The sequence below is a fragment of the Lissotriton helveticus genome, chromosome 9, assembly GCF_964261635.1.
Source record: "Lissotriton helveticus chromosome 9, aLisHel1.1, whole genome shotgun sequence".
NCBI classification, from domain to species: Eukaryota; Metazoa; Chordata; class Amphibia; order Caudata; family Salamandridae; genus Lissotriton; species Lissotriton helveticus.
Window position 1 is genome coordinate 133,546,959 of NC_136070.1, and position 21,374 is coordinate 133,568,332.

General features: G+C 42.0%; 1 protein-coding gene across 4 annotated transcripts in view; it reads left to right on the forward strand.

The window, feature by feature from the left end:
• ZNF106 (zinc finger protein 106) overlaps positions 1 to 21,374 on the forward strand; it is a 395,360-nt gene that overhangs the window by 287,392 nt on the left and 86,594 nt on the right. For all 4 annotated transcript variants that reach the window (XM_078659625.1, XM_078659628.1, XM_078659626.1 and 1 more), the window contains one exon: positions 20,590 to 20,706. In XM_078659625.1, coding sequence (XP_078515751.1) covers positions 20,590 to 20,706 — 117 coding nt within the window. The remainder of the gene's footprint in view (positions 1 to 20,589; positions 20,707 to 21,374) is intronic.

Below are 21,374 nucleotides of genomic sequence, written 5' to 3' on the forward strand. Positions count from 1 at the left end.
GCAAACAGAATCTGGAACCCAGCATGTAAGATGCAGGCACGCATCATACATTCCAGGCTCCAGCAGAGAATGTAACACATCTTATCCCTAAACAAAAGAAGTTAACACAGGTATCTACTAGGCATTTTTTTTGGTCTAACATCAGCTTTAACCCTAGAGGCAATCGACAATCATGCACAATCAAACATAACATTGTGTATCAACATGCCTGGATTATCATCAGGACAAGACACTTGAGAGGAATGTGGCTTATAAGAACCAGGACATTTGGCCACTCTTCGAACATTCCAAACTCTTCCATCTTGAGTGACAACACTGTTTTTGAAAACTTTAACCACCTTAATGGGAGGAAAGAATTTAGAAAACCCTTTAACAAGAAAACCAGGTTTTTTAATCCTCACCCATTCCCCAACCACAAAATCATGAACTTTGACATTCATTTTTGAATCAAATAAGACTTTCATACTTTGTTGCTTATCTTCAACACGTTTAGCAATGTTCTCAAGATCAACCTTGGAATCATTTTTGTTCAACTTTTTAATCCACCAGGGACACATAATTGAAGAAGGTTCCCTTCCTTTAAGAAGTTTGAAAGGACTTACCCCAGTGACAGAGTGAGGTGTTATGCGATATGTCCATAACCTTTTTCTGACAATATCCAACCAATCATCATCAGAAGAACTTAGACTACTAATGCAATCTTTAAGAACTCGGTTGAAACGTTCAACTTGACCATTTTCCCTAGGCTCATATAAGGAGACCGTATGATGTTTAATACCACAACTCTTAAGAAACTCTTCAATATCAGAAGAAACAAGTTGTGCACCATTATCAGTGATAAATGTCTCTGGGAAACCTTCTCTAGCAAAAATCGCTTTCAAGAAAACCCTAATAACCTGTGAAGAGGCACTACTGACAAACTTTACTTTGGGCCATTTCGAATGGTAATCAACCAAAACTAAAGCAAATCGAGCATTTAAAGGCAAATGTCTGAAAGGACCAGAGATGTCAAAAGCCACTTTCTGCCAAGGAAAATTAGGCCAACTGACAGGCTTAAGGGGAGCAGAAGATAAATGAAGCATCTTGTCACTATTAATACATTGTGAACAGTCCCTCACTATTCTGTCAACCATCTTATCAATGCCAGGCCACCAAAAGTTTTCCCTAACCAGGCGTTTCATAGATGACATACCAATATGACCTTGGTGAGAAAGAAACAACATTTTCTCCTGTAAAGAAGAAGGAGGAATTATCTTGCCAGTTTTAAACAAAAGACCACCAAATTCCTCAATTTCAGAAGCAACCTGACAAAAAGGGGCTAATTCTGCAGAAACGCACTTACTATTTGGCCATCCTACTCTTACATAATCAAAAATCTGCTGGCACACAGCATCCTTATTCAATTCCTCAAACCACTCTTCTTCACTTAAAGTTAAAAACTCTTGAGAAATGCAATCACCAATAGAAGCAACAACATCAACATCCAGATCTATAGTAGGAACCTTAACATCACTACAGGGTAATCTGGAGAGAAAATCCGCTGTAACATTGTTCTTTCCCGGTACATAAACAATTTCAAAATCATATTCCTGAAGACGTGAGGATAATCGGGCTATCCGCGCTGTAGAGTTCCATCCACCACCAGGAGACAAAATCCCTACCAACGGTTTGTGGTCTGTTCTCAAAATGAACCTATTTCCCCACACATAATTTCTAAAATGTTCCACAGCCCAAATACAAGCTAGCAGCTCTTTTTCAATAACTGAGTACCTTCTTTCTGTGGAAGATAAAGTTCTCGATGCGAACGCCACACACCACTCATCCTTACCCGAACACTGACTCAGGACTCCACCAATCCCATATAGGCTGGCATCCACAGTAACAATGCATTTCTTATTAATGCAGAACGACTTTAGTGTGGGAGCATTGACAATTTCATTCTTGATTTGCTTAAAAGCAAAATCTTGTTTGTCCGTCCAAATGAATTTAGCAGAACTCCTGGTCAACTCTCTCAGCGGTTCCATCTTGTTAGCAAAATTTTGAATAAACTTGCTATAATACTCACATAACCCTGCAAATGAGAGTAATTTTTCCTTATTATCAGGAGCTGGTGCTTTTATAATGGCATCCACAAGATTTTTCTTTGGTACAACTCCTTCTCCGGAAAGAGTATGTCCCAAATATTCAATAGATTTACAGAAAAATTTACATTTGCTAGCCTTAATCGTTAGACCATATTGTTCTAACTTAGAACATACTTCTTTAAGGTGAGAAGAGTGTTCAGAATCATTCTTAGAAAAAACAAGTATATCGTCCTGAAAGCATTTGACGAATGACCCTAGATCTTTAAAGATGTGATACATGGCCCTTTGAAAGACCGAAGCGGCCGAAGCCAAACCAAATGGCATTCTCTTGAACTGAAATAAACCATGAGGGGTGATAAATGCTGTAAATTGTTTTGAGTCTTCAGTGAGTTCGATCTGGTGATACGCAGACCTAAGATCTAACGTCGAAAACACACATGCACCATCCAACATACATAGCATTTCATTTATGTTGGGAAGTGGGTGACAGTCAGTAACTAAACTCTTATTATTCGCTCTTAAATCCACACATAACCTAATACTTTTATCAGGTTTAATGGCTAAAACAATGGGAGAAACCCACTCTGATGATTCCACTTCTTCAATTATGTTCTCCTTCACCATAGTATCCAACATATCTCTAAGCTCATTCCTAATACTAATAGGAACCCCCTTAGTTTTTGTTTAACTGGAACAGAATTAGGCTTAACCTTGATCCTGTGACTGAAACCATTCAATTTACCTAATTTATTAGAAAACACATTTGGAAAAGAACGGGAAATTTCAGTGAATTCAGGTAAATCACCAAACTCCCCATCAGATATTGCAAGAACTGAGACAGGATGTTTTAATCTAGGATTCAATGTAACTCCTAATTTTGCTTGATCTCTCCATCCCAAGACATTCACACCTTTCCATGCAACATATAGTTTGATAATAGCGGAATTACATTTGATAGTAAGTAGAACCTCCTTAAAACCTATAAAATTGATTTTAGATCCATCAAAGTTGTAAGCACTGATATCAGGTCTAGACAATGCATCGATATCTACAAGATCGCCAAATGATTCTACACAATATTCCTTAGTGATAATAGTCCATGGAGAACAAGAGTCCACCATAAGTTCTAATACCTTCCCTAAAATGGTAACACAACTTTTAGGAGATGATAAAGTATCAGCTTGTGAAATATCAAATGACTCTTGTACAGATATAACCATACCAAATTCCTTAATATTTGGATCATTTCTCCCTTCATCATTCACATATGAGACATTACCACCCGGATGTTTAGGAATAGAGAACGAAGATTTTTTAGTGTCTTGGAAAGATTTTGTAGGATTTTTGCACATTTTAGAAAAATGCCCAGTACGTCCACATTTGTTGCATTGTCTATTAATAGCTGGACACTGCGGAAAAGAAGCAATATGATCAGGATTGCCACATCTGAAACAAAAAAACTGCTTATTTTTACCATCATTCTTATTGGAATAATAATTTGTCTTTGACTCATGAGGTTTAACCACACTGACCTCATTACTAGAAGTAGAAGGAGTAGAAGTAGATGCTTTATCTAAAGATTTTATCCACTTATCAGACTGTTCAAGAGCTTTTGCAGTACTAATAGCTATTTCTAAGCTAGGGTCACCTAAAATCCACAACTGTTCTTGGACTTTCTTACTTTTAACATGCACAATGATTTGATCCCTGATCATTTCATCTGTCATAAGACCAAAATTACAATGTAATGATAATGCTCGTAAAGCTGTAAGAAAATCATCAAAGCATTCTTTGTCATCCTGAACTCTAGTATAAAACTTGAATCTATTAAGTGCTACGCTAGTGATAGGTTTAAATCTCCCTTCAATCCTAGAAACAGCTTCGTCATACACATTACTATCACCACCAGACCTAACAGGAGGCAAAGTTCTAAATACCAATTGTCCTTCTGAACCAAGACAATGTAAAAAAAAAATCTTTTTCCTCTCTGCGGACATCCTTTCTCCGTCCATTGCTTTGAGATAAGTAAAAAACTCTTCTTTCCATCTTGTCCATGGAATATGTGGGTCACCTTTGGACTGCAAAAACTTTGATGGGGGATCAAATTGCATTTTAAATATATATTAATTTATAACTAAAAGATCATTAAAATAAATGAAAATAAAGAAAGAAGGTGATAATAATAATAAAATGTAGGTTAGAAATAATTCTTAAAAATATCCAGTAGATGACAGTCTTGTGTAAGCATAAAATGAATTCCTTATGGAGTCTTCCCCAGACTGAACTCGAAAGATATAATATAATGTAGATTAAGTAGTAAGTCTTAAAATAGAGTTGAGGAACAGCTTGTATACTTGAAGAAAATAGTCGTTTTAGTTGAAACAAAATTAAAATTGTTCAAAATTATAATTAATTTCGATGGAACACGCAAATAATGCAGTAGCGTGTAGAAAGTGTACCTTTTTAAAATCGGAAAGTAAAAACGATCCTGATTTCTCTTCACAAACAGCTAGAACAGGAAAGCTTCGTGTTTCATACTCCGGTAACTCCGGTAACTATGGCAACAAAATGGCGGCTTGGTGCAGAACGTGATGACACCATACGCTAATCCACGTTAATCTTGATGATGCTGGATGTAGTGTCACACAATAGGCGCATAGGATGACGTGATGAATCTGTCACGAGAAGACTCGGCAGTTTCATTAGCAAGAGCGCCGAAAATATAAATAAATGCACCAAACCTTCTCGAAGTCATGAAATTTCACCGGAGTAAGGAGGAAATGGATAGAATACCAAGCGCTTCACTTCTGGAGCAAGAGATGCAGTCCAAACGGCAATACTACGTGGATTCCCAAAATTCCTGCTCCTGTGCTTCATAAACGTGGCAGAAATAAGGTAGAGGTCCCTCGTCGCCAGTATAAAAAAGTATAATATGCTTGAATTATATAAAATGATAGAGTTTATTTTAAAGTCACAAGGTGAAACACAGCACGTCCGTTGTACAGCAGATCCTGGAAGCATAGCAGTTGCAAACAGAATCTGGAACCCAGCATGTAAGATGCAGGCACGCATCATACATTCCAGGCTCCAGCAGAGAATGTAACATCATCCTCCTTACCTGAACGTCTTCTCGGACGCACCTTTCCATCTAGGGCAATCTGTCACCTTGCCCACCTTCTATGCTCCTCCCCGTCCTTCTAAGGAAGAAGAGCGTGTCCACCGTCTGGACCCAAAAAGAGCGTTGTCATTCTATCTTGATCGCATTAAAAAGTTCCCAGTGGATAACCAACTCTTTGTAGGGTACGTGCTATGCAGAAGAGGACCATTTCACGTAGGGTCATCCTCTGCATAAGGATATGTTACGCTTTGGCAAAGAAACCGCCTACTGAAGGCCTTAGAGCTCATTCAGCCAGAGCTAAGGCAGCCACCACTGCTTTTCAGCCTGCTGTTCCAGTTCTTGACATCTGCCAGTCGGCCACGTGGGCATTCCTGCACAGGTTCGCCAAGCATTACTGCTTGAACAATCCGGTCCGCAGGGAAGGCCTTTTTGGCCGTTCTGTCTTTCAGGACGTTTTGGTTCAAGGCTTTTCCGCAGTCCTTCCTTCAGGGATGGTATTGCTTGCGTATCTGTTCACAGGTAAGGAGTCTGTGGCTGATGCCTCTATCAGATGGACAACTTACTTATCTCAGTAACGCCTTATCTGGTAAAGACCTGATCTAGCCGTAGATTCCTCACCGACTCACCAATCCTCCCCAGTCTTTAGTGTCAGGGCTGTTTCTCTTCAGGGCTCTATTTGTTTTTTTAACACACCATGGGCAGTCACTTCATGGCTCCGTGCTTCTGCCGTGGAAGGTCATACCATTACTTCAGCAAGGAAATTTTATGGCCATTTTAGACCCCAAGGATGCTTACTTTCATATACACATTCACTCAGCTCAACAAAAGTACCTACAGTTTCCCTTAGGGGTCACCACAGCTACAAGGGTCTTCACAAAATGTCTATCAGTAGCTGCAGCACATCTACGAAGGGAAAACAGTCATGTCTTATCTAAACGATTGGCTTCTAAAAGCTAGCAACTGAACAATATGCAGCCAATATACTCTTGAAACTGTAGCTCTTACCACCAGTTAGGATTCACAGTCAACCTGCAAAAATCTCTTTTGCAACCAGCCCAATTAAAACCATACTTAGGGGCCATTCTCAACACTAGCGTTTGCACCTCCAAATTCAGTCATAATTCAAAACATTCTGTCTTTAGCACAGCAATTTCAGACAGGAGTACCAATTCCAGTCAAATTGGTAATACGGCTTCTGGGCATGATGGTATCCTGCATAGCTATAGTTCCACATGCCAGACTAAATACGAGACCGCTGCAATAATGCCACTCACACCAATGAACTCAGTCACAGGGTCATGTACAAGATCTAGTGTTGATAGACAGCAGCACTCATAGCTCACTGCATTGGTGGCACCCACAAAACCTCTCCAAAGGGCAGCCATTACAGAACCTATCCGAAGGGCAGCCGTTTCTAGACCTACTTCCCCAAGTCATTCTCACAGCAGATGCTTCTCTTACAGGTTGGGGAGCTCACCTTCAACATCTAACCATCCACAGGATATGGGATGTACAACACCAGAGTCTCCATATCCTTATCAACTACCTAGAGCTTCAAGCTAGCATTGTAAGCATTCCTAGCTCAACTACAGAACAAAGTTGTCCTAATTCGAACAGACAATATGACAACAATGTTTTGTTTATAGAAACAAGGGGGTATGTACCCTCTTTAGCTATCACGCCTAGCACAGACAGTATGGTGTTTGCCGTTACATCACAACATTCATCTCCTAGCAGAACATGTCCCAGGGATGAGCAATCAAGTTTCAGACCTCCGCAGGAGGACGCAGAAACAAGTCCACAAGTCAGAACTTCAACTCAGAGTTTTACTCGCATACTTTCGCAAATTGAAATTTCGAAAAATAGACCTGTTCGCAACCCCAGAAAACGTAAAATGCCGAAACTTTGCAGCCAGATTTCCCCACCCGCTGTCTAAGGGTTATATTCTATGGAAGAATTTGTCCGGGATATTTGGATACGCTTTACCCTCTCTCCCACTACTTCCGTTCGTGGTCAGGAAACTACAGGAAATCTCCATTACACTAATTCTAGTGATGCCCACATGGGCTTACCAACCATGGTTCACCACTCTACTGGAACTTTCTCAGGTACCACACGAGAAACTTTCTCTCCACTGGGACCTTCACACACAGAAACGGAGAAATAAGATATCTTGATCCCAAAGAAATTAACCTTGCAGTACGACTCCTGAAGTCGTAGAATTTGGGTACCTCAATCTTCCACAATCATGTGTGGAAATTCTTAAGGAGGTGCATAAACCCACAACCAGAAAGTGTTACGCAGCCAAATGGAAAGGGTTTATTTATTGTCAAAGCAAAAATTGCAATCCACTTGATGTACAAGTACAAACAATAATTTGTTACCTTTTGCATCTACAAACATCAGGTCTTGCGTATACTTCTATAAGACTACATTTAACTGGTATTACAGCCTATGAACTAAATAGACAGCATACATCTTTATTTAAGATAACTGTCATTAAAGCTTTCATGGAGGGACATAAACAAATTATTCCTCCCTAGCTAGCACCAGCTTGAAATTTAAATATTGTATTAACGCAACTCAGTATTTATCTTGGAAAATGGATTTTTTTAATAGCAATTACTCCACACAGCCGAGTTGATGGAACATTTTTTCTAACTGCATAAAAAGGACAAACTCTAAGTTCCTTCCTAAAGTTCTCTCCTTTTCGAATGAACCAATCCATTGAACTACCTGTGTTCTTCGCCCAACCCAGATTCAATGGCAGAAAGAGCACTCCATACATTAGAAATGAAAACGGCTTTAATGTATTATATTGACAGGAGTAAAACATTAAGAAAAACAAAGCAACTGTTTGTTACTTTTTCACCTCCACACACTAGGGGACTATTTAACAAATTGTATTGCCAGATGGATAGTTAAATGAATACAAACATGTTATGCAAAAGCTAAAAGACAGCTAGTAGTGACTCCAAAAGCTCACTTCACCCAAAAAATTGGGGCTTCTGTGGCTTTTTTCGGAAACCTTCTAATTGATGAATTAGGTAAGGCAGCAACATGGTCCACAACACACACTTTCACAAAACATAGTGTGGATGTGGCAGCATGTCAATGTCAGACAAGCAGTATTACGCACTCTATTTCAAACAACTCCAACCCCCACAGAATAGCCACCGCTTTGGAAGATAGACTGCTTTACAGTCTATGCAAAGCATGTTTATCTACAGCCACACATGTCTTGAACGGATTATGTTACTTATTCAGTAAGCATCTGTTCTTGGCATGTAGTGCTGTAGATTCACATGCACCCTCCCTCCTCTTCGGATGCCTGTGTGCTTGGCTGTTGTCTTTAATCTACATTACTTGCATGGACATCACATTACTTACACTGATTCTAACTCCATTCTCACCCGCCTGCGTGAAAACATTCTAACAATGGAGTCCGAGCACATGCGTACTGTTACCAAAAGGAGGAGTCACATAACCTTGTGACTCGAAAATAATTATTTGAAGAAAAACAACTTGTAATTATCCAAGTCCAACACTAGATGGCAGACTTATGGAAATCATATTAATGTACAGCACTACATGCCAAGAACAGATGCTTACTGGGTAAGTCACATAATCCATATCTGTATAGACAAAGGTTCCCTGATATCAAGCTTACTATACAGAGACATTGACCATAGGACAAGGTGAAGCACAGCTTGTCTTGGGGTTTTACGTATAAACATACAACTAACATAATCATACCATAGTTTCCATGTTACAGGAAAACCATAAACCTAGATAGAAAGAACTGACTACAGCACGTCAGCAGCATCCGCATAGCTTCAAAGAAAAAAGGACATACGTACATAAAAACAACAAAGCACCCAGTAAACCTTAATCCATATCTACACAAAGCATTAAGGATTGGCCGATTAAATCACCAAAACTACATACATTCTCTGGTTTACTAAACAACGATCTAGTGGTTGGTAACCGTAAAATCAAGGGCCTCTAAATCCTCGGATATAGCTATAAATCATATAATAAATGAGCGCACACAAAATAAAATGTTCGAGGCATGTGGGCTGCTGAATTTATATCTATGCATCGATCGTCGCCTAGTGTTGGGTCCGGATGATTGCACATTGTTGTCCTGGAAGAGTCTTCGAAGTATCACGAGATAGGTGGCTCCTCTCTTGGACTACAGTGCGCATGGGCATCCTCTCCATCTTCGGATTGTTTTTTTCCGCCATTGGGTTCGGATGTACCTTCTCGACTCCAGTTCGGAATATACTTTAAATACTTTCACGAGGCCAAAAGGCCTTCGGGGCGTCGGTATTGTCTCTCGTTCGGTGCCCAATACTTCATCCAGTTCTTCGAACAGGACATCGGAGGTCGTTTTACCTTCGACAACTAGGGCCCGACGAGCGTCGACGATGGAACGGAGCCCGTTCAAGAGATACCCCGTCTGCAACTCCAAACACCCTCACATCGATGTGCACCCGGTGTGCAACAAGTGCCTATCCCCGGACCACGACGAGGCCAGTTGCATGGCCTGTTCCAAGTTCCGGTCGAAGAAAACACTTCGGCTTCGACGCGCTGCGAGGCAGTCGGCCCAGCAAACAGCGCCAGATCCAGAAGATATCTTCGAGGCAGACGTCGTCGAGGGCGACGATCAAGAGGATCCGGACCAGCGGTCGGACCCTGCATCAGAGCACGGATCTCACTATAGTGTCGACGAAGAACAGGACTACGTCCATGGAGAAGACATAGTCGAGGTAGGAGACGACGCAGACGCCATCGGAGCCGTCGATGACGACTCAAGCGATGAGCAAGGCCCTTCCGCACTCGTGGGGCCCGATACCGACACTACACTCTCTACGGCTCAGGTCGAGGCATCGCCGGAAGGCCTTAGCCAAGATCTTTACCCGCATTCTATAGCCCCGCGTCCAGGCCCGGCTAAGAATACTTCTACGGAGCCATTGATCAATCAGCCACTTTCAGCGGCAAAACCGAAAGCACCTGTATCGAAACCGAAACTGATGACGTCAGTCCTAGGCTCGACAACTTCGGATTTGTCGGCTCCAAAGCCATCTAAAAGTGTTGTTATCCCTTCGGGGTCACAAGGCGTCGACCCGAAACAGGGGACGCCGAAGACTGTCTCTGCCGTCAAGCATGTCGCGCTGACGCTGTCGACGTCCACGCCCAAAGCTGGCGACACCGGCAAAGGACTCAAAGCTAAAAAGAATGTTGATCCGAAACTTCCAGCCTCGGCGTCAATCTCCAGCAAGGCCTTCGAGTCGAAGAGCGCACCCGACCCGAAAGAGCACGTCGCGTCGAAGCAAAAGGGCGTACCTGTTGCGCACCGACAGCTCAAATCGACGCAAGTCCGCCAGCAGCCAAGTGATCCTAAAAAGTTGGTCGGATCAAAGACGGCGGCATCCTCAAAACCGGTCGGCTCGTCTCCACTGCTTTCGCAGCCTATTAAATATGGACTACCCCAACCGCTCGACCAAAAAACGTCGAACCACAAACAAGCACCGACACTACCAAAAAAGTGTCGACACTTTCCAGGCGTCAGTCCACTGAAGAGGATGTCATTTACCAACCACCCTCCTATGACAATCAATTTAAACTGTTCATCGACTCGGATACAGGTCGACTCACCATTTATAAACGGAAAATAGCTCCAGAAAGACCTTTGGAGTCATACAAAATCCCTTTAAAGAGAAAAAGAGACTCAGAAACGTCGCCTGTTCTCTCTGAGCCTGTGGAGTCCCATGAACAGGACTATTCCTATTCACCCACACGCACCTATGAAGATATAGGGGAGGGATACAATGAAGATGAGTTCAATTATCCTGCTGACACTGATCAGGATGAACAGCAAGCTTGGTCTGACCCTGTTGACCCTGGTGAGCCACAGACCACACATGACACTCAATTCTATACCATCAAAACCTCGCCTACTGAAGATACTGCTGCGTTTAATGCTTTAATTGAAAGGGCAGCCAAAAACCATGATGTGGACATGCATGCTGACCCGGTAGAGGAGGATTTTTTGTTTGATACTTTCTTAGCTTCAGAAAGATCAGTAAAAACATTGGCTATGCTAAAAGGTGTCCTTAAACACGCTACTGACATCTTCAAGGAGACCACAAGGGCACGGGTTGTAAACCCAAGGATTGAAAAGAAGTACCGGCCTGCTCCCCCTCCGGACAAAGAATCCAAAATCTTTGAAGCATCTGGCAAGCGAGTAGCGGCTCAAGCAGCAAATATTTGGAGGATCTCCAACACACAAGCCCTATTAGCCAGATATGATAGGGCACACTACGACACGTTAGAGCAGCTACTGCAACACCTGCCTGAGACTTATAAGGAGGGAGCAGAAATGCTAATACAGGAAGGGAAATTAATCTCCAATGCGTCCATCAAGTGTGCGCTAGATGCAGCAGACACGGCAGCTAGGGCCATAAACACAATTGTGATGCTTAGAAGGCATGCCTGGCTACGCATCTCTGGTTTTAAGCCAGAGATACAAACTACTTTACTCAACCAGCCGGTTAACCCTGATTTTCTTTTTGGCCCTGATGTAGACACAACCCTTGAGAAAATTAAGAAAGACACTGAGACCGCAAAATCCATGGGGGCTCTGCAGTCACAACAGTTCAGGGGCAGTACCTTTAGTCGCTCCGGTAACAGGGGAGCCTCCAGAGGTCAAGCATCACAGCAAGCCCAATACAACAGAGGGGGCTCGCAGACCACCTATAACAAAAACAATAGGGGTGGCTATCGTGGAAACAGCACCAAGTGCAAAGGACGCGGAAATAATAATACCAGATCCTCCGCTTCCAATAAACAGTGACGTCTTGTCACTGCCCCACGACCATATAACACCGGTAGGGGGAAGACTCCAGCAGTTCCTGCCAGTCTGGGAAAGCATAACCACAGACAGGTGGGTGAAAGACATTATACACCACGGCTATTGTCTAGAACTAATCTCCACTCCACCCAACATACCCCCAAGGCACCGTCCTATGTCTGCAGAGCACATGCACTTATTGCAGCAGGAAGTCCTCTGCCTGCTGCAAAAAGGGGCCATAGAACTCGTGCCTTTAGATCAGCGGGGTACAGGGGTGTACTCGCTGTACTTCTTAATCCCAAAAAAGGACGGGTCTCTCAGGCCCATTCTAGACCTCAGACCCCTAAACCAATACATCTTGTCAGAACATTTTCACATGCTCACTTTACAACAAGTTCTACCGTTGCTCAGTCAGGGAGACTTCCTAGCGACCCTAGACCTAAAAGACGCATATTTCCACATTCCCGTTCACCCAGGACACAGGAAATATCTCAGGTTCACTATAAACAACCAGCATTACCAGTTCAAGGTCCTGCCTTTCGGGGTCACTACTGCCCCCAGGGTGTTCACGAAGTGCTTAGCAACAGTGGCGGCGCACCTTCGGAGACAACACGTTCACGTCTATCCTTATCTGGACGACTGGCTCGTTCAAGCAAAGTCAGCCCGCAATGTGCCAGCCACATGTCCTGCACAATTCAACTCCTACACAGTCTAGGATTTTCGCTCAATTACCCAAAATCACACCTTTAACCCGCACAGGTGCAACAATACTTGGGTGCGACACTCAACACTCTAACGGCGACAGCGCACCCAAACGCAGCCAGGATCAACAGCATGCAATTGCTCATTCAGAAGTTCAAGCCACAACACTCGCTCCCAGCTCAAGTTTTCCTAAGACTGATAGGTATGATGGCCTCCTGCATCTTTATAGTCCCTCACGCAAGGCTACACATGCGTCCGCTTCAGGAATGCCTAGCACGACAGTGGAACCAGGCTCAAGGGCATCTAAAACACCTAGTGTTGGTGACTGGTCGTGCATACAACTCTCTGCATGGTGGAACACACAAAACCTTTGCAGGGGACGACCGTTCCAAGAGCCTGTACCACAGATTGGGCTGACGACGGACGCCTCTCTCCAGGGTTGGGGAGCGCATGTCCTCCATTATACAGTGCAGGGACTATGGACGGCGCAGCAGCAAAAGATGCACATCAACCTGTTGGAGCTCATGGCAATTTTCATGGCACTAAAGGCCTTCAGGCTGCATCTGTGCAACAAAGTCGTGCTTATCTGGACGGACAACATGACTGCCATGTATTACATCCGGAAGCAGGGGGGCACACACTCTCCACAATTGTCTCATCTAGCCCAGAGCATGTGGAAGTGGGCCATTCAAAGGAACATATTCCTCATGGCGGAACATCTTCCAGGCAAGGAAAACCAGATGGCGGACCTGCTCAGCAGGCACAGCCACCAGATGCACGAGTGGGAGATACACCCCTCAGTGCTCCAACCATATTTCCAGCAGTGGGGTCAACCAGAGATAGACCTGTTCGCCACAAAGGAAAACGCAAAATGCCACACCTTCGCCGCCAGGTTCCCACACCCGCAGTCTCAGGGCAATGCGATATGGATGAACTGGTCAGGCAGATTTGCGTACGCTTTTCCTCCAGCACCGCTCATACCGCTAGTGGCACGCAAACTCAGGCAGCACTCCATGACGCTCATCCTAGTTGCTCCAACGTGGGCACGGCAAGCGTGGTACACCACGTTCCTAGAACTTTCAGTGGTGTCTCACCAACGGCTGCACCTCAAGCCCAGTCTCCTCACTCAGAACCGTGGAGACATTCAGCACCCAGATCCGCAACAGTTAAACCTTGCGATATGGCTCCTGAGGTCATAGAGTTTGGCTACCTCAACTTGCCCCCTGACTGTATGGACATCATCAAGGAGGCAAGAAGGCCTACAACCAGGGCATGTGCCACGCGGCCAAATGGAAGCGATTTGTCATTTACTGTTCTACTAATGACATAAATCCGCTAGATGCGTCCACGCAACACATTATATGTTATTTGTTGCATCTATACAAATGTAATCTAGCATACAGTTCCATTAGGATACATTTGGCCGCACTGGCAGCTTATCTTCAAAATAGACAGCATCTTTCTCTTTTTAGAGTGCCAGCCATTAAAGGTTTTATGGAAGGACTCAAAAGAGTGATTCCTCCCAGACACCCTCCTTCGCCTGTCTGGAATCTAAACATAGTTCTCACCAGACTAATGGGACCACCCTTTGAACCTCTTCACTCTTGTGAGATACAGTTTCTAACATGGACAATGGCTTTTCGAGTGGCAATCACATCGTTAAGGAGAGTTAGTGAGCTTCAAGCTCTAACTATCCAAGAGCCATTCATACAAATTCATGCTAATCGGGTGGTGCTGCGTACCAACCCGAAATTCATGCCAAAGGTGGTGTTGCAGTTCCACATTAACCAAACCATAGAACTGCCTGTTTTCTTCCCGAATCAGACAGAGCACTGCACACGCTAGATGTCAAAAGAGCTCTCCTGTATTACATAGACAGGACTAAGGATTTCAGGAAGACTAAGCAACTGTTTGTTGCCTTCTCTCCACAACACAAAGGCAACCCCATTTCAAAGTCAGGTATAGCCAGATGGATAGTTAAGTGCATAAAAATCTGTTATCAAAAAGCAAAACGCACATTAACAATTCCCCCAAGAGCGCATTCCACGCGCAAGTTAGGGGCATCCATGGCTTTCCTAGGTAACATTCCCCTAGATGATATATAGAGCAGCCACATGGACTACCATACACACATTCACCAAACACTACTGCGTGGATGTACACTCCAAGCAGCAAGCTGCTGTAGGTCAGGCTGTTCTTAGAGCTCTTTTTCAGACTGCTGCAGCTGGCACGGGCAACCGCCGATAAGGAGGATACTGCTATTTATTCTATGCATAGATATAAATTCAGCAGCCCACATGCCTCGAACGGAATATGCTACTTACCAGTATGCATCTGTTCTTGGCATGTAGGGCTGCTGACATTTATATCGCCCGCCCTCCTCCCCGGTGCCTGTCGCAGCTGTAGCACTCACAATCATTCTCAGGCATGGTCATCACTTACTGTATTACACTCCATCTCTGCCGCAATGGCGAAAAACAATCTGAAGATGGAGAGGATGCCCATGCGCACTGTAGTCCAAGGGAGGAGCCACCTATCTCGTGATACTTCGAAGACTCTTCCAGGACAACAATGTGCAATCATCCGGACCCAACACTAGGCGGCGATCTATGCATAGATATAAATGTCAGCAGCCCTACATGCCAAGAACAGATGCATACTGGTAAGTAGCATATTCCAACCCTAAATAATGAAGAATAGGCTAAGAGAACAGAGGACTTTCCACTTAAATCTGGTTAACAGCTAACCGGTAACCACAAAATAAAAGGTTTCACAGTCACTCCTATAGATATTTACACACACTTACATACCTAGGTAGGTGTACGGATGTGTTTTTTATGTATCTATCTGTAATGTGGATACATACTATTTAAACATAGTGGAGAACACATGCTTTCTCAAAGATAACAAGGGGTAAACCACACACTATTATTTTCTGTTAGAACAACGGAAATGTCACTCCCTCCTCAACAGTGGGCAAATGCCGCTACATAATCGATGCATAGTAAGGGAATCTAGAAGACGCCCATGCTCCAAAAGAAACCATTTACCTACCAGTAACGATAGTTTTGCAGCTCGAACTCTTCTAGATTCACATACTACTATCCTTCCTCCCCAGTGAAGGAGAAAACTTATGATAAATAATTAAATAAAGGTGTGATTTAAAAAAAGAAATCTCAGGACACAGTTCTTTAACCCAAAATGTTGCATAAGTACATTATAAAGAAAAAAAAGGGATTGCTACACGCATCAATTCTAATAGCAGGTGACATTTCATTATGATGTCACATGTATTCAACTACAAAGTTCATAAATAAAAGAATACATATTACAAAATGCATAAACAACGCATTACATTACAGATATTGATATTCTTTTTATTTTGTAAAAAATACATATATATACCACAAAAAAATGTGGAACACACAAGCACTGCCCCTTTTCCTAGGGAAAAGGTAAACCTGCAATCACACCACAATAAAAACATGCAAATAATATTACACATATTCCACTGGAATACATAACCGCAAGATGAAAGGATAAAATAATCAGAGAGCTAGCACTTACACAAAGTGGGCGGTAGCGGAAGCCAGAATGATCTGGCTTCACGCACACCCATTAGCCAAACAAAACAAAACCCTAGAAATGCAATAGGTCTCGCATTTGCTTGAGTTAGAGCTATTGGTGTTGTAAATGAGAATGTATTTATTATACCTATGTGTTATGAAGTGTATGTATGTTGTTTCTAATAGAATTCTGTGGTTTGGATTTGAATTGTTAAGCGTGGAATTCTGTGGTGTGGAGTGTATTTGTGTAGTGTAATTATGTGGGATGGTGTGCAGTGAAATTATGTAGATAGTAAATATGTGGTATGGGGTCTATTAGAATTATATGGAGTGGTATTATGTGTTATGGAGTGGGATTATGTGCAATGGTATTTTGTGTTTTGGAGTGGTATGTAGTGGATTTTAATTATGTGTTATGTTGTTGAATTTATGGCATGATGTGGAATTCTATGGTGAGGATTGAATGTATGTGGTGTGTTGTGTAATTATGTTGAGTTGAACTATTCGGTTTGGTGTTGAATTATGTGTGTAGATTGGAAATATGTGGAGTTGAATTGTGTCTTGTGGAACTGTGTGGATAGCTTTGCTTTTTTGGTGAAAGAAAAAACAATCAGTTGGAGCTAAGCTCTAGGTGTGTTTTTTGGGTGTTTTTTAAAAAAAAATGTGTAATAATTTGGATTTTTTTGGTATAACAAGGACTTAGGTAATTATACATAATACAGAATTACTGCAAAAAAAGCGGTCCCCTTAAAAAAAGCAATGGAATGACAAGTAAATTAGGATTGCGCCCGGGGAGAAGCTTGTTAAGCAGCTTTTCCACCACCTCTAAATTGACATGTTAAGCTCTAGTTTCAGGATAGTTGTCCTTCAGTTGAGAATATCTCTAGAGATGCTCAGAACTGGCAGCAGCAACCAAGGTGACAAGATTGTTTATTGAAAGTGTTACCATGCACTGAATTTACCAGTATGCAGTTGAGTGGATTGGGTGCTGGGCAGACAAGGTTGTGTGTTCCACCATCTGTACTTAGTGTATGTAGACCAGATTCATAAAGATCTAGGGATGCTTGGCAGTAATACATTGTGAGCCATTTATTGTTGTTGCAGTTCTGAATCTAATTGAAGAAAATGCCCACTGTACCCCTTTAATTTGTATCAAGAAGCAGTTTGCAACAACTCTTTAAACTTTATATCTGCCATATATCTTTTGTTGTATTCATGGCACATGGATCAGTAGGTTTTCTTCATACCTAATGAAAGCTGCAGGTTAGAGACAGTGCGTCAAGAGACACTGCCTTCTGGTACCAAGGGTTTTCCCAACCCTAGCATGATTTTTTGGTTTTAAATAGTTTCTTTGTTGAGAGAAAGAATGATTTCACTTTTGTAGCCACATTATATTATTTGTACCGTTATCTGTGATGTCATGTGAGAGGGTGTTAGCACTGTATTTGGTAGAAGAGGAATTATGATTGACTAGCTAATCGGAAATCTGCAATTTTAGGGTTCTGCTTGAGAAATAGACCAGCCTTAATTAAGCAAGGCTTGCAGTGATAACTACAAAACAATGGGATAACAGATAGTCATACGCCAAGTACCATTGACACCACTACCTCCTTGGCAAAGATCAGAACTGCACACAGTAGCATGCTAGCTGTCCTATACGGCTCTTGTCAGGGACAGTGCCTGGAGGCTTTTGGCACAGGACACAGTTTTTGCCCTCAATTGTTATGTTCCTCTGAGACCATGAGGATGGCCTGCTGCTGTGCCTGGTGAAAACTTTGCACATTGTGTGGGTTCTGACCAATATCCCCTCCCTCTGAGAAAGACCTTCTGCAACAGTTCATGCCCAGTTCCACTTCCTGCACTACTCCATATACAGCAGTATTTATATTCTTGCTTGCCACGTGTGCCTTATGGGAATTTCAATTTGCAGCTATTATTTCAAGATCGAATGTTGACATAATTACACTGATTCACCATACGGAATCAAAGTTAAAAACAATTTGCAAAACACTTTCTATGACTGGTCATAATACCAGTAATAAATGGTATTGGGGAAAGAGCATAGCATTCAACCAAACCTTCCAGTGAGACGATAGTGCCTATTTGAGCAGAGTGAGAGCTGGGGTCAAGGACATCTCACTCCAAATTTGTCAGGGAACAGAAAATGTGGGTTTATCAACTTTAGGTGAAAGTCACAAACCAGTCACGAAATCCGCCCGTTTTTTTCTCCAGAAAAAAGGGTCATTTTCTAACCGTCTTGGAATTGGCACTACCTTCTCTAGAAATCTAGTCTACACATCCAGAGTATTCTTTATGTATGACGTTTTGTAAAGTGGCTCAACGTTTTGGAAATTGCTGTGGGAGGAGACAATTAACTCATCAGACAGTCTAGTTTTTCCTATTAGGTGCTACGCAAGCTATGCCATATATGTTTGCAACATTTTCAAAGACTGTTCACTAGATATACATCAATCTACCCTAAGATTAGACAGTAGATGTAGTACCACATACGAACCCATAACTAGCAAGAATTCGTCCAGTGTTTTATTTTTTTGCTGTAGGGTAGAAGAATCAAAATTACAAAATACTCCTTTTAAGATCCCTCCTATAAACTGAAATCTCCTCCAATATTTCCCAGATTCTGCTCACTGTCCCGCTTGAAATGTTGTACTAAAACTACACTTTCTGGGAAAAATTACATGCAGAATCTACTTAATTAGTGATTAAAATGCTTTTAGCGTGATCACAAAGAAAGCTGCGATGGCACTGTGGCTTTCTTAATGATCAGGTATTTACTTCGCATTTATTCACACTAACAAAGGATTGCTCTTCTGATGCCAGAGACTCCCTGTCAAAATGCTGCTGGCAGTTTTCACTATGTTGTTACAACTAACATTTCTGTCAACACGGCATTCAGTGACCACACTCAACTTGAGCCACAGAAAATAAATATTCATATTAATTAAAAAAGAAAGTCCGTTTGCAGCACTTCACTTCTTTTATGCTTGGAAAGGGCAAAAACCCATGTTGCTTCTTTCAATAATGAATATTTTGTGTACCACAGTGAACATGGAGGAGACCTGCTTTTGCATAGAAATTATTGCGTGAGGGCATAGAGGTTTCAACAAACAATTTCTAGTCTACCAACAACTTTTTATTAAAATAAAGAAAACCTGTTTTATCCTACGTAAAGCATTCCCAAACCAGTAAATTTAAAGGTGATTGATGGATGAAGGGGTAAGAGTCGAAGTTCTTGGAATTATACAGTGTCAGATGTTTTAGAAATAAGAGGGTGCAACACAATGAACTGTTATGTTAGGAGATGACATGTTGAAGGCCTTCTGATTCCTCCCTTACCCAACATAGCACATGCCCAGACTCTGGGTTTAATGCAGCCTACTCTAGGCTAGATACAAAACCAGTAGGTAATAAATATGGATTCCTTTGTCGGTGGGAGCACAGTTTGAATATATGAGATACTGGGAATGGTGCTTATGTGTACTTGTGCAACTATCATTACTAAATTAATAACTAGATTGAAGTGGAATTAATGAATTTCAAGATGAGAAAATACATGTAAACCTCCTCAAAAGGGTAGCAAAGCTTTAGGCAGTACACCAGAGGAGTGCAACAACCTGTTCAGTCTCATCCCAAATGAACTTCTTTATTGCTCACATCTGCTTTAGAGACATTAACAAGTGTACCATGGAGTAATTTTTCGTGTTTAAAAGTTGTTTAAAGCCTGTAAAATCACCCCTTTGTCGGAGAACCAAAACTTAAACCTCCAAATCCTAAGCAACTACAAACCAAACAAAATGGAAAAAAAATTGAAAAATGTGCAGCCATTTAACTTCCTAGACTTGTTGTTAAAATGTGTTATGCAGTTCTCCTCAACATTCTAACCTCTGCCATGGATGCTTCAGTGTAACACCTACACTAAGATTAGGTGTTGCTCATAGACTAGATAAAAGAAACATCAAGTACTTTAAAGAAAGAACTTCATCAGAGGTTCTACATTTTGAAATTCTCAAAGATCAGGCTCCACTTTGCCTCGCATCCATATGATTTATGAATATCTTCCTATATATTTTGGTTATCAACCCTTCATGATTACCTGTGAGAAGAGGCTTGTAACTATTCTTATTATAGTTGGTTACACATATGCTGATAGTTGATTACACATAGACTGGAACTCAGTTTTTGCTTTGAACAAAATATTGAAAGTCAAATTCAGACTCAAACGTTTACTGATCTCCTGTTTAGACTCAAGAATGCACAAACCAGTTCCAGCTTGATGACCGGGTGGTATGCCTGCATGCTCGTTGGCGAATCCTCTTTGCTGGTTTGGCAAATGGTTGTGTCATTACCTTCAGTATTAAGGTGAGCATTTTGAGTAAATCAGCTTATGCGTGTTTTGAATCTTCATTACTCTGTAAAGAAATGTGTGATAATGTTAAACATGATGCACTAATCCTATCTGCTTGTTCAAAGAATTGCAGACAACAGCTGTGTGTGTACGTACATACATACATACATACATACGTACATACATACCATGGCCTGACCTAGCATCGGGGGCCATGTGCTAAAGTCATTCCATGCTTGCTAAAAGCGTACATTAGGAAGGAAGTTTCTCTTCTAGGTCTCTGTATAGTTCCACAGTTGTGGAGCACCCAAATCGTGATATTTGGCATAAAATCCCAGGGCAATCTCTCTGGCCTAGGGGTTTACCTTTTTTGTCTTGGGCTGATGTTGCTTTCTTTAGCTCCGTCAAGGTGAGTGAGGCATCTAACCCCTTTCTCAGTTTTCGGCTTGAGACCTGTAACTCTGTTGAGTGCACATATTGCTGCAAACTAGTTTGGCATATCTATATTGGAGTACAGTTGCTTGTATCCACAAATATTTAATTAAAATCATGTTCCAAGTGTGCTATAGTTACTCCTCCTCAGTGTTGTGATTGGGAGATGTTGTCTTTGCACTTATTATCCAACCCTACTAGGACTGATTCATTTATTGTTGAGGTGTTCCTTATTCCATGTAGTCAAATA